Raw genomic sequence first — 18,266 nt, forward strand, 5'->3', positions numbered from 1 at the left:
TAACAACTTGAAGGGTTAGTTTCATGTAATTTTTGGTATGTTTTTATGAACATAGAATAGGGTTGATGTCAACTACGAAACTTTTTGTCCACTACAAAACTGTTATGTCAACTACGAAACTCATCAAAATATGCACTACGTAACAGGAGTTGTACCTTCATATGTGGAGTACTGTCTAATCTTTATCGATTAAAAAAATAGTTCTCCTATTCAGAAAATAATAAGATCTTTCTATTATATAAAATAAAACAAACTGGAATATTAATAGGAGACACCAAAATGACATAAGACCTACGAAACAGTACATACATTAGGAGGAAAAATATAATTTCAAAGAGTATTTATGATTGCACTTTTATTCACAAACAGGTTTATAATAGAGATATTCAAAATAACCCTTGAAATAAAATTTTAGACAATATAAAAAAAATGTGGTATGATTGCCAATGAAACAACTATCCACAAAAGACCAAAATGACCAAATATTAACAACTATAGGTCACCGTACGGCCTTCAACAATGAGCAAAATCAACTTGAAAAGGCCCCGAAGAGACAATGTAAAACAATTCAAACGAGAAAACGGCCTTATTTATGTAAAAATATGAATAGTTGATTTTTCACCCTTTTTAGGTCTGCAATTTACACATTTATAGGAAAACGCCCACTTATAATTTCCACTTTTAAAAAGAAATAATAACATGCATAAAGTAGGAAGTGATATAACATTTGTCTTTAACCACTTAATGTATATAACGACTGGCCCTTTGCCATACCGACGGAATGAATTTGACGACAGTTTGGATATACTTTTAGCTTTCATGAAGTAGGTTTAAATAATTGCACGCGAATACTTATGAATATACAGTGTTTATTGGAATACTATGTGTGTATAATCTCAACAAGTTAAAAATATATCCATACGATTTGTACGTTAAAATGAATGTTGTGAATACTTTAATGTTAACTTTTTCATTCTGTATGGAACAAAGTAATGGTTTCTTTGCAAGAACAATTCGAGATGGAAATTGGAGGACAAGGACACACGTAGATATAACTGCTGCTGGAACATTTAGAGCAATTGACAGGTATATCAAACTAAACAAAGGATATGGATCTATTGACGATTTCTATAAAAATGGTAAGACACCTTGTAAGGCAATTAATGTTTAGTTTGCTTTTAATATTAATACCCAATCAATCAAGTTTATCCATTTTTTGAAGTATATGGTAATCAATTATATAGTTTGAAATATATAACAACGAGAACTTAGAACTGCGTAATATTCACTAAGATTTGTATTGTGCACACATCTTTTTCTCTAATCTTCGTCTCATCAGATAGAAAAAGTCTAGAAAAGACTCACCAGTGACGCTCGATTCCCAAAAAGTTAAAAAGGCCAAATAAAGTACGAAGTTGAAGAGCATCAATGACCAAAATTCCTAAAAGTTTTGTCGAATACAGATAAGGTAATCTATATGCCTGAGGTAGAAAAGCCTTAGTATTTAAAAAAAATCAAAGCTTTGTAAACAGTTAATTTATAAATATAACCATATCAATGATAGTTCATATCAGCACAAAAAGTGCTGACTACTGGGCTTGTGATACCCTCGGGGGATTAAATCTCCACCAGCAGTGGCATCGACCCAGTGGTTGTAAATAAACTCATCATAAACTGTTGGGATGATTATACATTATATAGACACCTGTCTGATGTTGAAGAATATGTATTGCCTCTTCAAATGCATGTCTTTTGTTTATTTGTGTCAATCCGTTTTGTCTTTTTGACATACTCCACACTTCCCTCTATTCCACTCATAACGATGTGGACAGTTTTAGATCTTAAGAAAAGTACCAGAATGATTGCCTGATCTGTAAATTTACCAATTTTATTCTATTTCTAATATTCTTTGTGAGTGGCAAAGTTTAACTTATATATAAGTATTTAAAAAAATTGAGAATGGAAATGGGGAATGTGTCAAAGAGACAACAACCCGACCAAATAAAAAAAAACAACAGCAGAAGGTCACCAACAGGTCTTCAATGTAGCGAGAAATTCCCGCACCCGGAGGCGTCCTTCAGCTGGCCCCTAAAAAAATATATACTAGTTCAGTGATAATGAACGCCATACTAATTTCCAAATTGTACACAAGAAACTAAAATTAGAATAATACAAGACTACAAAGGCCAGAGGCTCCTGACTTAGGACAGGCGCAAAAATGCGGCGGGGTTAAACATGTTTGTGAGATCTCAACCCTCCCCCTATACCTCTAACCAATGTAGAAAAGTAACCGCATAACAATACGCACATTAAAATTCAGTTCAAGAGAAGTCCGAGTCTGATGTCAGAAGATGTAACCAAAGAAAATAAACAAAATGACAATAATACATAAATAACAACAGACTAATAGCAGTTAACTGACATGCCAGCTCCAGACTTCAATTAAACTGACTGAAAGATTATGATTTCATCATATGAACATCAGGCACAATCCTTCCCGTTAGGGGTTTAGTATACCATCATAACATATATGAGAAGAACATAACCCGTGTCATGCCAACAACTGCTTTTAGAATAAATGTGTTTAGTTCCGACGCAAAGACCTTATCAGTGACTCAATATTAACGCCAAAATATGCAATCTTTAATGACTTGACAACAGTATCGTAATTATATCCCTTCTTAATAAGTCTATCAATCCCGAGTCCAAGAAATGTGTAATTTATAACTACATGTTATGATACTCAATAATATATCATTTAAATTTAACAAATTCATCCTATATACAGAACCATAAAATGAAGAATAGAAATGGAGAATGTGTCAACGAAACGACAGTACGACAAAAGATTAGAACACAACAACCAAGATCACGTATGGGTCTTCAATACACTTCTGCGCCCGCAGGCGGGCTTCAGCAGGTCCTTGATGAAAAAAAATACCAGTTCAGTGAAAATAAACGTTATACTTAACATAGATATTGACTATAATAAAAAAAAACATTTAAAACTAACAAAGACCATGGCCAGAGCCTCTTGACAAGCATACGCATTTGGGTTAAACATGTGTTTTAAGGTCCCAAGCATTCAAAGTATACCAATATTGTTTTAGATGCCAATAGCATGGATAAAATGATGAAGAAAGTATTTGCTTTGAGAAAGGCAGTTGCTGATACACAGGAGAACAAAAAGGATACAGCTTATATACATTGTCACGCCGATCAAATCGTCTTAGGTAAATTTTGTATAATAAAAAGTTTGTTTTCGTAGAACTAACATTCCTTTATTCAATTCTCCACAAAAACATCTTTTATTTTACAGTCTTTTCCACAGATATCTAAAGCCTTTTACAATTAAAATTCGTCCCAAAAAAATCCAACAAGCAAGCTTATTTCTGTTTTCTAGAAGAATATATACTAAGCAGACTTTTAAAAAGATGTAAATAGAGAGTTATGATCTAAAACTTAAGGGGGCTCGCGGGTCTACATCATTTTTTTTTATTTAATATAGGATATCGCTTTATTTTTCTACAAATGAACTTTATCTTATACCTAGTAGAAAAATGAAATAAAAATTTGGGGTCACCGTTCATTTACGTCAAAATCTACCTTTGAAAGTATCATACATTTTTGTTATTGCCCTGTTTTTTTCTGTTGAACTAATAGGAGAAAAAGCGGTAATATCGAGAGAAAAAATTTGGAATGATTTTTTCCCCAATTGATAAAGTAACAACTACTCCAGGTAATTCATAAAATTTGTAATGAAAAATAAATGTTTATTTTTTTTTCTGAAAATCTTATACCCGCAAGCCTCCTTAACAACATACATTTGTACATTAGTCGAGCATTAAATGTTATATCCATATTCATACGACTTAACAGAAGAATATTCGAATTTGACAAGTGTTTATTTCCCCTTAAAGGGACGAAAGATACCAAAGGGACAGTCAAACTAAAGCTCATTGGACATTTAATTATCTAATATTTTATTTCGTAATTTCAATATCTTGTTACTTTACATTATGGTAGGTGTTGTTTGTCATTCACACACAATTTGTTTTTATTTCAGCGCATAATTTCGTGAAATCTTGTAAACAGAAATTGATTGCCAGACAGAATGATCTGGACGAGTTCATAACACAGCTGGGAGAATGTCTGTATACTATACAATCATTCTATAGCAATACTAACTGGGTGGAAATGTATGGAGGTGTTGTGTATGAAGATTTTGGTCAAATTGGTGTATATAAATACAGGAAATATCTAGGAATAAAACGTTTATATGTAAAAAAACAATATGAGAAAAGAATACAAAAGACATAGGTAAAAAAAAGACAGGGACTCCCAAACCCCACTTTCCAAAAGAAAAAAGAGAAAAGTTAACCCAAGCATCTGTTTCTTTAAGAACTTTTTTGGTCCTCAATGCTCTTCAACTTCGTACTTTATTTGGACTCTTTAACATATATAGATTCGAGCGTCACTGATGAGTCTTTTGTAGACGAAATGCGCGTCTGGCGGATATATAAATTTTTAATCCTGGTATCTATAATGAGTTTATGTACAATCACTAAGTCGATGCCACTGCTGGTGGAGATTTATTTCTCGAGGGTATCACTAGCTCAGTAGTCAGCACTTTTGTGTGACATGAGTTATCGTTGATATATTCATAATAATAAATTAACTGTTAACATATTTTATATTTTTTAAATACTAAGGTTTTCTACCTCATGAATAGATTACCTTAGCTGTATTTGGCAAAACTTTTAGGAAATTTTTGGTCCTCAATGCTCTTCAGCTTCGTACTTTGTTTGGACTTTTAAACATATTTAGATTCGAGCGTTACTGATGAGTCTTTTGAAGGCGAAATGTGCGTCTGGCGTATATATAAAATTTAATCCCGGTATCTATGATGAGTTTATTTACAACCACTAAGTCGCTGCCACTGCTGGTGAACATTTATTTCCTCGAGGGTAACACTAGCCCAGTAGTCAGCACTTTTGTGTTGATATGAGTTATCATTGATATGTTCATAATAATACATTAATTGTTAACTAATTTTGTATTTTTGAAATACTAAGGTTTTCTACCTCAGGAATAGATAAGTAGTATATATTTGTTGAGGGGCCAGCTGAAGGGCGCCTCCGGGTGCGTGAATATCTCGCTACATTGAAGACCTGTTGTGACCTTCTGCTGTTGTCTTTTCTACGGTCGGGTTGTTGTCTTTTTGACACATTCGACATTTCCATTCTCAATTTTACCTTAGCTGTATTTGGCAAACTTTTAGGAATTTCTTGGTCCTCAATGCTCTTCAACTTCGTACTTTATTTGGACTCTTTAACATATATAAATTCGAGCGTCACTGATGAGTCTTTTGTAGACGAAATGCGCGTTTAGCGGATATATAATTTTTTAATCCTGGTATCTATAATGATTTTATGTACAATCACTAAGTCGATGCTTCTGCTGGTGGAGATTTATTTCTCGAGGGTAACACTAGCCCAGTAGTCATCACTTTTGTGTTGATATGAGTTATCATTGATATGTTCATAATAATACATTAATTGTTAACTAATTTTGTATTTTTGAAATACTAAGGTTTTCTACCTCAGGAATAGATAAGTAGTATGTATTTGTTGAGGGGCCAGCTGAAGAGCGCCTCCGGGTGCGTGAATATCTCGCTACATTGAAGACCTGTTGTGACCTTCTGCTGTTGTCTTTTCTACGGTCGGGTTGTTGTCTTTTTGACACATTCGACATTTCCATTCTCAATTTTACCTTAGCTGTATTTGGCAAACTTTTAGGAATTTCTTGGTCCTCAATGCTCTTCAACTTCGTACTTTATTTGGACTCTTTAACATATATAGATTCGAGCGTCACTGATGAGTCTTTTGTAGACGAAATTCGCGTCTGGCGGATATATAAATTTTTAATCCTGGTATCTATAATGAGTTTATGTACAATCACTAAGTCGATGCCACTGCTGGTGGAGATTTATTTCTCGAGGGTATCACTAGCTCAGTAGTCAGCACTTTTGTGTGACATGAGTTATCGTTGATATATTCATAATAATAAATTAACTGTTAACATATTTTATATTTTTTAAATACTTAGGTTTTCTACCTCATGAATAGATTACCTTAGCTGTATTTGGCAAAACTTTTAGGAAATTTTTGGTCCTCAATGCTCTTCAGCTTCGTACTTTGTTTGGACTTTTAAACATATTGAGATTCGAGCGTTACTGATGAGTCTTTTGAAGGCGAAATGTGCGTCTGGCGTATATATAAAATTTAATCCCGGTATCTATGATGAGTTTATTTACAACCACTAAGTCGCTGCCACTGCTGGTGAACATTTATTTCCTCGAGGGTAACACTAGCCCAGTAGTCATCACTTTTGTGTTGATATGAGTTATCATTGATATATTCATAATAATACATTAACTGTTAACTAATTTTGTATTTTTGAAATACTAAGGTTTTCTACCTCAGGAATAGATAACTAGTATATATTTGTTGAGGGGCCAGCTGAAGGGCGCCTCCGGTTGCGTGAATATCTCGCTACATTGAAGACCTGTTGTGACCTTCTGCTGTTTTCTTTTCTACGGTCGGGTTGTTGTCTTTTTGACACATTCGACATTTCCATTCTCAATTTTACCTTAGCTGTATTTGGCAAAACTTTTAGGAATATCTTGGTCCTCAATGCTCTTCAACTTCATACCTTATTTAGCCTTTTACACATATTATTCGAGTGTCACTGATGAGTCTTTTGTAAACGAAATGCGCGCCTGGCGTATATATACAATTTTAATCCTTGTATCTATGATGAGTTAATTTTGATGAAATCTTTGAGTCCAATTAGCTTAATGTAAAGAGTAAACCAAATATCAGTGAATCGACTTTAAACAAGTTAAAGTCGTTGATTGGTCGATGTTCTTCAATAGATGTACAATAGGCAACACATACACTTGATTAACATAAAGTACTTTTAACTGTTGAACAGACCCATTAAACGCTCATCTTGCTAGTTGGCATGGTGGCTACTTACTATGTCAAGAGTGGTAGGTATATGCCAGTTGTATATGTTAGAACTATGGTAGAACCTGTTTTATTATACGGAGCAGGCATTTGGGGTACTAAAACATTTTCAGTGATTAATTCGATTCAGAATAAAGCATCTAAGTTATTCTTGTCAGCTGGTAAATATACATCAAATACCGCCGTCAGAGGTGACATTGGATGGTCCTCGTGTTTTACCAAACAGCGTATTGCTTGTATTCGTCTGATGTGTATAATTACTAGATCTGATGATGTCCGTATTACCAGTAAGATATCAGCATGGATTGCAAATAGGCGTAAGGGATGGTACTACCAAGTTAGCAAAATGATACAAAAGTTTAATGCTACGGACATAGTGAACGATGATAACATTACGACAAAAACTGCGACGAGATCAATTTATGAGCGCGTAATTATTGTAGACAACGACGAATTTGTTAGCGAACTATTTAATGACAAGAATAATCCAAACGGCAATAAACTACGTACATATAGACAATACAAAGAAAAAGTAGAAACAGAAAAATATTTGAAACTTCAGTTGCCGAGATCTGTCCAACGAGTTGTTGCCCTGTTCCGAAGTGGATCGCTTCCGTTGGCAATCGAGACAGGCCGATATGCACGACCGCAAATACCAGTTAATGAAAGAAGTTGTAAATTCTGTCCGAATGACGTCTTAGAAAACGAGAAACATTTGTTAATGAACTGCACTATGTGTGATGACTTAAAATATAATTTATTTTCTCGAGCCAAAAACTTTATAGAAAACTTTGATACTCTTGATATCGACAGTCAATTTATCAGTCTTATGAAATGTAAAGAAATACAATCCTCATTATCATACGCACTTTTCATTTTTTATCAGAGAAGAAAGAAATTTATTTGAATGTTAACATATATTTTTCATAGTTATATTTTTAATGTCTTTTTACTATCATTGTTACTATTGTTACTTTTAAGTACGGATATTTTTAGCTAGATCATTTATTTCATATCATCACATTTAAATTATTTTTGTTTCCCTAGAAATATATATTTTCTTTTTCTTTTTCTTTTTGTTAGTTGTTATTTAAAGAAGTGTATCCGGTTTTGACAAAACCTTTTAAACATTGCTTATGTTTTTTAATCTGTAATCTCTTTATTAATATAGTATATCTAATATTAATTGATACTTTTACTAGTAAATATTTTAAAAGCAGTTTACTTAATGTGATAAACCAGTAATTATTTTTGAATTTTATAAAGAAATGCTCATTTTATTTTTTATATAAATGTACCGTTGTCTGTTGTATTTTAAAGTGTCTCATAAGTCTATTCTAAGGCTGGATATGTATTATGAATTGTTGTATATATTTATTGTCTGATGAAATATGTGACACTATAATAAAATAATTATTTATTATTATTTATTTATGTTCCTTTGTCAAGACTCATAATACATGAAAATATGAAAATTGAGGTAAATGGTAAAATGTATGATAATTTTGCGGTTATTTCGTATGAATAAATACTGTATTACCCCCGACTTACAAGACAAATGATCATTCATCATGGTTTTTTTTTTATTACAGGCATAAATGATCTAATGGAAGTTGCGACCTTGGAGGAAGACACATGTTTAGATAATGCGGAATACAAGTATGTAAAAAGTTAATCAGAATTTAATAAACAACCTATAATGGTTTAATTTTTAAATTGTTATTTGGATGGAGAGTTGTCTCATTGGCACTCACACCACATCTTCCTATATCTATCTAAGGACGTACGGGATTTAAATGGTAAAATATAGTTGATAGATCTATATTATCGATAACTAGTAGCTTCAAGAAATAAACGAATTTGTATTTTATCTGAATTGAATGTGAAACAGACTTGCATGTTCTTTTCCCTTTGATAAATACTTTGAATTTTATTTGAAAGAAAAGGTATTCATGGTTATTTAAAGGAAATTAAAATCAGAAGAATATGAAACACATTCAGTTATGTACCTTTATACGATGAAGGCATATAGAAAACTAAATACATATTTAGGTACTGTTAGGCACTATGATCATGTCAAATTTAAAAGATCCAGAGATCACAATATTTTATCAAATCACTTTAGAAAGGATTTCAAATGTTCATTTTAAGGTACGTCAGCAATATATATTTTCATAAATATATTTGTCATAAAATAAAATTGAGAACGGAAATGGGGAATGTATCTAAGAGACAACAACCCGACCATAGAAAAAACAACAGCAGAAGGTCACCAACAGGTCTTCAATGTAACGAGAATTTCCCGCACCCGGATGCGTCCTTCAGCTGGCCCCTAAACAAATATATACTAGGTCAGTGATAATGAAGGCCATACTAATTTCCAAATTGTACACAAGAAACTAAAATTAAAATAATACAAGACTACCAAAAAACAAGAGGCTCCTGACTTGGGACAGGCGCAAAAATGCGGCGGGTTTAAACATGTTTATGAGATCTCAACCCTCCCCCTATACCTCTAGCCAATGTAGAAAAGAAAACGCATACCAATACGTACATTTAAAAATCAATTCAAGAGAAGTCCGAGTCTGATGTCAGAAGATGTAACCAAAGAAAATTAAAAAAATGAGAATTATACATAAATAACAACAGACTACTAATGGTTAACTGACATGCCAGCTCCAGACTTCAATTAAACTGATTGAAAGATTATGATTTAATCATATGAATATCAGGCACAATCCTTCCCGTTAGGGGTTTAGTATCAAACCATCATAGGATATATGAGAAGAACATTACCCGTGCCATGCCAACAACTGGTTTTTGAATGAATGTGTTAAGTTCCGATGCAAAGACCCTTTAAGTGAATCAGTATTAACGCCACAATATACTTTGACAAAATGTAGATATTTCCATGCTTGTTCCAAAAATATGATAAAAAATGGACTTGTCACATTGCTATCTTTTAAGCTAAAAGTCCTCCAAATTTTCAAAGATCATTAATAAAAAAAATATTTAAAAATGTGAATACAAAGAAATGTATAATACAACATATTGAAAAAGAATACGAGAAGATAGCTTTTATAATAATCGGTACAGGCATTTTCAAATGTAGAAAGTGGTGGATTAAACCTGGTTTTATAGCGCTAACCCTCTCACTTTAATGACAGTCTCATCAAATTCCGTTTTATTTACATTGATGCGTTGACTAAACAGACACAATAAATAAAATAGTCAAAATATGGGTACATCAGGCATCATCGTATAACAATTTTAAAGGAAACATTTAACAGAACACAAAAACATCTTTACTATCTACAAACAATACAATTTTAAAAGGAACAATTTAACAGAACACAAAAACATCTACTATAATCTACAAACAAAATAGTTATATCATTTATTAATGTAAATCAAGTAATATACCAAATTCGTTTTTTGTTAAAATGCGACAAATCACTTAATATGTACTGCTATTACAAACCCAATACATATATATATATATCAGTAAACTACCATCACTGGACAAACCACTTGGTGGGATTCGTGTTGCTAAGTCTTAAGATAGTCTGTTTTAGTCATGACGTGGTCAGGTTGTTTTTCGATTCCTTCCGGAATCTGTCGCCCCTCCTAAATTTTCTAATTCTTTCAAGTGTTTTGGTAGCACTTAAAACTCATTAGACGGTTATAGAAATTTTATTATGTTTACGATTTCATAGGATATGTACATATATACAAACGGTGATAAGAAGGCTACTGATAACACACACAAAAAAACTAGAAAAGTCCACATAGCAAGGTATTTGACGGGTATACACATATAAACGTTAATTTAAACAGCACCCAACATCATACACCAAATACTAGAAAAGTGTAAAAAAACCAACTAGTAGTCCATATAGTAAGGTCTAGGTGAACAGGTTTCTCATATATGTTTAAATCTTATTTAACTCAGAACAGGTATTAAAACCACTAGTAAAACAATCGTATCAAAAATTGTCTATCGTGATAACTGTGTTGACAAGATATCGTTGTAGATCTCAATAACATTTATTGACAATTTTTGCACCTTAGTGCTTAATCTACTTTATTACATTAATAAATAATTACATTAGATGTAGGTTTCATTATTATAATACGTTATTCTGATTGGCTACACTGTTATCTCGCGTTATTCCTTGGCCAATTTTATTAAACAATACAAATTATCATTGATGATGACACGAGGTCCCACAATAAAGTACACAGGTAAATTAAATAAAACCTTATTAAAAATCGTGTTTTCTTGATCCTAGCTAACAAATGTAATGATAAGTATTGAATGCTTCTTTTTGTAACGTCATATGGTTGTAAAAGCGTTGAACGTGTGCACATTTGTAAAATGAAGTGCTTCCGCGCTTCATACAAAATATACTTCGGTCAACGCTTTTACACACCAATAAAGTTACAAAAAGAAGCATCCAATTCTTAAATGTATTGTTTTGTTTATGCAGATTCATTGAAATCAAATTTCCTTTCATTCACATTTTTATTCGTTTAACACACATAATAACACAGCAAGGTAGCACCATTCTTTTGGATCACACCCATAATATGATATTTATATGTAAATCTAGAATATCAGTTCTTTATATTATATTTCCTTTCTGTGTGTGTTGCATTTTAGTGTTGTTTTTCTGTTTTGTCGTTGTTCTCCTCTTATTTTTGATGTGTAACTCGGATTTGTTTAAATTTCTTCCTCGTTTTATGAATTACGAACAGTGGTATACTACTGTCGCCTATTCCTTATTCTATTGATGCTTGCAATCAAATTTAGCGGTATAGTTGCCGATACTGTTACGGGGTCAATAGGTTTTTGTCTACAAAATGCATTATCCCAGCTTACCTTTCATCGATAGGTACGCATAAACCTCCTTTCCTATTAAAGTCGTTCTGATCTCGAGTCATCTTTGGACATTCTAATGTATAGTAGTATGTACTTACTATAATTTTTCTTTTTCATCAAGGAACTGGAATGTTGAAAACAATAGGATCAACTTTGTTCGAAGATATATTTAAAAGACGGAAGGACATGACTCTAGCTTTTGCAATAGACTATACTAGTTCTATGGCAGACGATATTGATGAGGTCAAAAAACATGTGATAGAGCATTTAACAACCACTGTCGGGTCTGACAATGAACCTGCTGATTATGTTCTATCTTTGTTTCATGATCCAGGTAGGTGTGGTTTTTTTTTTAGAATTATATTTTTTTGTACTATCGAGTATATTAATTATTAATTTGCTCTAAAAAAAAACAGAAGGCACCCATTTGATTTCTAAATGTAAATTCGTAAATAGAATTATTACCTAAAAGAAAACTTTACATAATGAAAAAATAATGAAAAAAGGAAAAAACAATTGTTCCGCAGTTTTCGCCTGAAATTTTTGCATTCCTTTTTTTTTTTTTTTTTAATTTTCTGTCCCTTTTGGTGTCCAAATGTGTAGTTGAAACGTCTTTTAGTCTGATAATTTACACCCAATTTATCGTTATTTAAAAATCTATTTCATTGGTTTTGAATAAAATTTCTGGATCACTATATTTCATTTCATAGATATTTGTGTTTCTGTCCTGGTCAGTATCTTGTTGTAACTTTCACTTTGTTTTATCGAATTTTACTTTTCAGTTAGCTTGAATTCCGCCCATAGATACGTTGATGGGTATGTCATGATTACGAAAGTTCAAGCAATTGAAGCGGGACATGGAGATAACGGAGACTGTCCGGAATATGCAGGTGCAGGAATATTAGCAGGTATCAAATTACCATCAGATATAGAACTACGACCTTAATTGAGGTTTACGTAATCTGCAGTTGAAATCTTTCTTGTTAACATTTCAGGCAGAATTTAGGCCATAATTACAAACCGGAAATCAAACGTCATTTTAAATCTTTTGGTATTCTCGTTTGAACTGTTTGGCATTTATTTTTGTCATTTTCATCTATAATGTCTATTTTGTTTTATTCACACATCATGGTCAATATACTGCAATTGTATGCGACTGTCGTATAAGTGAGTTTTTAGGACGCTATGAAACCAGGTTTAATCCACCATTTTCTACATAAGAATATGCCTGTACCAAGTCAGGAATATGACAGTTGTTATACATTCGTTTAATGTGTTTGATTTATTTGATTTATTTTGCTTTTTGTTCACTGTATGCAGTTCAATTTTTATATCATTTGTAATAATATTATATATTCTTTTTTATAACTAGACACAAACATGAATGTTTGGCCAATTTCTTATGCAGGAATATGTTCTTGCTTTATCTTTTGAATTCAAGTTTTAAAGTTTTATTAGCCTTGTGTCTGAGAGGCGGCGATTTAGAGCTGAAACATGTATTTCATTGAAGACAACATGTATCATTCCTATTGGACTAAATTATGTTGTTTTTTTATTTCTCTTCGAATAATAAACCTGTATCATTTTTATTTCCATAAGATTTGTTAAATGTGAACCAATGCAAATATCAACTATTATGGGCTTATAGTATGCATCCATACCCAGAGACTGAAATCATGTTAAATACCCAAATGATGGGGCAATACATACTCTTGTATATCACAGTATTTTATCTTGCAGTTGTCATATATGTTGTCTGAAATGGTACCCGTATAACTAATAATATGCCTTAACAGATATAGATAGATGTGGTGTGAGTGCCAATGAGACAACTTTCCATCCAAATAGCAATTTAAAAAAGTAAACCATTATAGTTCAATGTACGGCCTTCAACACTGAGCTCACACCAAACGAACAAGCTGTAAAGGGCCCCAAAATTACTAGTGTAAAACCATTCAAACAGAAAAACCTTAATGTTTGAATGTCTGATTATAATAACTAAATTTCATATAAAGATAGTAAGATGTGTTATGATTGCCAATGAGACAACACTCCACAAGAGACCAAAATGACACGGAAATTAACAACTATAGGTCACCATATGGCCTTCAACAATGAGCAATGTCCATACCGCATAGCAGATTTAAAAGGCCCCGAAATGACAATGTAAAACAATTCTAACTAAGGGCCTAATTTATGTAGTACATAAAATGGTCGAAAAACCATATGTAACACATAAACAAACGACAACCACTACATGACAGGCTCCTGAATTGGGACAGGCATATATTAGAAAATGTGGCGGGGTTAAACATGTCAACGGGATCCCAACCCTCCCCCTTACCTGGGACAGTAAAGTAACATTACAACATAAAAATGAATTATAAAAATATGTTTAAAAATGCTTAACTCATCAGATCATGGATAGAAATACAAATACAAGTGAATGTGGTCGTCTTCTTGTACATCCCAACAACAAAAAGACACTTAGTACAGATCTGAGAGTACTCGAATTTACTGACAGATAGTTCAAAGCCACTAATAACTAATAAAAAGAATTTGGATCTGAAGCTAAGTTATCAATCAGTACATATCCAAAATCCAATGGATTTAGTGTACAGACGTCATAAACAGTCAGAGAAAAACATAACCTGCAATGCCAAAATACAGATATCGACTGATTGTAGATCCATGAATGTGTATATGTATATAACAATAAAAATTAGTTTGCTTTTAATATACTGATAACAAAATCAATATCAATAACAATAAATCAATATTCTGTGATCTAATTACAGTGTTGAATTGGTAACCTTTTAGGATAAGTTTATTTAAAGGATCGATAAGTTTACAAGGATCGTTTCTAAATTTCCGGGCACTGTAAACAACATTTCTGTAAAAATTAGGATGTGCTATCCCGTTTGAAATAAGTTTTCTACATGTACAAACAAACTTCAAAACCAAATCTGTATATCTATTGAAGAATTTAGTAGAGGTTTTAATGAAGCAATTTATGGTAACGATCTTTTTTCTAACCAAGTTTAAACAGTTTACCAATGCAAATGAACCACGTTACTCTTCCACTTTTATTTGGTAAATCTAGTATACGGTTTTATTGTTCACTACAGTTCTATTCATATTTGGTGGGCTCTGTATTGTAATCTGTGGTTACATGTTTCGGAACATACATACAAAGACAATAACAATCAAAACCAAGGAGTAAACAAAGACTCGCAAAAACAAATGACATTTACGTCAACAGTTATAAATAATAATTAAGAAACAACACGAACTCCATTAAAAACCGGGAGAGAAATCAGGTGCTCCGAAAAGGTAAGCATTTCCTGCACCGTATACGGCACCCGTCGTTTTTTCTTTGTTCAGTTCGGTAAAAATGGAAGGTTATTATGACTGAGGAAGAATATCAGATATGATTTCTGACACACGTTTGTCATAATGGCCAATCAGCTCATGATAGCGACCGTAACATTTCTTATGTGATGACCTTAATTTGATTGATTCATAGCCCTTTAGCAACTTTAAAATATCAACAGTTTGAACATCGTCCGTGCTCTTCCAAGTGTAGTTTTTTATCTGAAAATAAACTGAAAATGTTTTTTCTGTCAATAATATCCCAAATGATTATTGGTAATTCTAAATTTGTGAAATATGTTTTTGGATGGTGATATCACAAGCGTGAAAAAATAGTATTTTGCCATTTGTACAGCAATAGCACTGATGAGAGATAACTCACCTCTGTATGTATTCACGGATGCAGACGCATAGGATGCTGATCGCATTCAAGACGTCATTGATGCAGCCAGAGCAAAGAATATAGCAGTGACGCCATTAATAACCAGTCAGTGTACTCGCAGAAAAAGATCAGCATTAGGTAGGTATTAGCTTGGTATAGTTATGATACAAGTAAAACTGAAAAAATCGTATTCGTGTTTTTACGTTCGTCGCAAAACAATTGAAAGTATTTGTTATTGTCTTGCGTAGCCTTTTCAATTTACATTATCAAACATTTCAGAGTCATTACATATAGAAAGGAAACAAAACCTAAAATGCAGAAAATTGTAAGTTTCCTGATTCTGCTTATGATCCGCCACAGGATTAAACAGAATACATGATATATCGATATTGATCTGAATATTTAGGAAATGTTTGTCTCTGTACACACAACTCACCAAACGCGGGATTAATCTTCAAATGAGCAGTGGCGTTCAAATGAAAACAACTAGAAGGATAAAATCAACAAGGAACTTGCATGGCATTTAAAACATGAAAAAATCAAAACATGTGGCCAAAACTTGCTAAAGTGTAGGTCATATATGCCCGAATGTTGAAAAAAAATAGTTTTTCGAATTAGCTTTTAAAGTTTTATTTACAGTAAATTTTCACAAAATCAATAAATCAATAAATTTCGACTTATCCTTGATCTTTGACGTAAATAATGTATTAAATATAAAAAAGAAGATGTGGTATGATTTCCAATGAGACAACTATCCACAAAAGAAAATATTAAGAACTATAGGTCACCGTACGGCCTTCAACAATGAGCAAAGCCCGTACCGCATAGTCAGCTATAAAAGGCCCCGATAAGAAAATGTAAAAAAATTTAAACGAGAAAACTAACGGCCTTATTTATGTAACAAAATGAACGAAAAACAGATACGTAACACATAAACAAACGACACCCACTGAATTACAGGCTAAGTCTGCATTGATGTTTGATGAATTTGTTCTGATATTATAGGTCGAACTGAACGATCTGCATCTGAATTGTCCTTTTTCCAACAAATAGCAGAAGCAACAGGCGGAAATGTCCACGAAACAGACAAAGAAAACATTGGAAAAGTCCTAGAAACTGTAATAGGGGTAAATTCTTATTACGTTTAGTAATGTCGAACAAATATACAACTTACACTATAAATTCAGTGTAAGGAACTCAATAACAAGTTGTAAAGTATAATACTATCGATCTATATCCATAATGTGTAGTGATTCTAATGGTAGGATTAGTTTATATAAGGAAAAAGAACCCCACCGTCTTATTTAGAATAAAAATGATGTTAGCTTTAATTTTAGAAGCTGTTATTTTGGGGAAATAAAAACAACTTTTCTTTATATTGTAGGAAACATTTCCTTCAACTGCAATACTAATAGACTCGTTTGACTGGTCTGTCACTGAAACTAATGACAAGAATATAACCGTTGATAGTACTATCACAGTGCTCAAAATAAGTGTAACTGGGTCATCTGCAGAAACAGCTGTAGATATATATTATGCTAATGGTATGTAATATTTTAGTATGTTTAACTATATGTGTATTAAACACTAGCTCGCTATAAAACCAGGTCCAATCCACTATTTTCTTCTTTTTTTTTTTTATCTTTATTATAATCTCATTTCTATATACATATCACAGATTACAATTACACATATATCAAACATTTATGTCAATTATTGTCATTTTTCCCTGAAAAGAAAAAAACAACAACAACAAATCGCTCATTTACTCTATCTCAACAACTCGCTCATTTACTCAAGTCAACAAATCGCTCATTTACTCTAAGTCATCAAATTGTCATATACTAAAGTGATTATATCTATGTCACTTTTTATCAATCTATCCTATGATAAACTAATTGTATAAATATACTTTCTTTTTTTTTAATATTTTCATTTTTATATAGTATAATTTTATTTGCAAAAATACACCCATATGGGTCAAGCAAACACAAATACAACATTTAATACAGACAGTGAAAAATTACAAATATAAACATAAAAAAAACATAGTTATAAATGGTAATTAATGTAGCCTTTGATGGACATGGACCTCATTTTCGCAATTCTAATGATTGCTTTATAAAGTCACCAATTTCTGTCAAAAGCTCAGATTTAGGAATTAAAAGTAATTTTAGCTTTAAAAGTGGTTGATAATTTGTAAAATCAGGATTTAAATTATTAATCTTTAAAAATAAGCAATCTCTTAAAGTTGAGTTTAGTTTGCAGTATAGTAAAAAATGGTATTCATCATCAATTTTATTACAAAGTTTGCATAACCTTTGATCTCTGGGTACATTTTTATATCTTCCCATTTCAACTTCTAGGTTATGGTAAAACATATATAAAACAATAAAATAGCCTTTGAACTATTCCAAGAAAAAATACACAAAATGCTAGCATACGCAAATGTTATATTTAACTAATATTTTTAAGTCCTAACAAAAATAGGTTGGTTTCCAAACCTAAGTTTTGATACATAATAAACAATATAATTAAAGAGTTAATTCACGCATGAAACGGATCTTGTTTTTTCCAAATAACTGTTCATTCCAAAAAA

General features: G+C 32.1%; 1 protein-coding gene and 1 long non-coding RNA gene across 2 annotated transcripts in view; both read left to right on the plus strand.

Annotated features, from left to right (window-relative positions):
* The first annotated feature begins 769 nt into the window (after positions 1-769).
* Positions 770-18,266, plus strand: part of LOC134718656 (uncharacterized) — a 137,998-nt gene continuing 120,501 nt past the window's right edge. The window contains exon 1 of the mRNA XM_063581310.1: positions 770-1,139. Within this exon, the coding sequence (XP_063437380.1) occupies positions 938-1,139 (202 nt within the window). The 5' untranslated portion in view covers positions 770-937. The remainder of the gene's footprint in view (positions 1,140-18,266) is intronic.
* On the plus strand, positions 12,099-17,157 carry LOC134718659 (uncharacterized). The gene is made up of 5 exons (XR_010107412.1): positions 12,099-12,247; positions 12,696-12,821; positions 15,641-15,805; positions 16,673-16,794; positions 17,052-17,157. It is a non-coding gene; the product is annotated as an uncharacterized LOC134718659 (long non-coding RNA).

Source organism: Mytilus trossulus, chromosome 5, assembly GCF_036588685.1.
Source record: "Mytilus trossulus isolate FHL-02 chromosome 5, PNRI_Mtr1.1.1.hap1, whole genome shotgun sequence".
NCBI classification, from domain to species: domain Eukaryota; kingdom Metazoa; phylum Mollusca; class Bivalvia; order Mytilida; family Mytilidae; genus Mytilus; species Mytilus trossulus.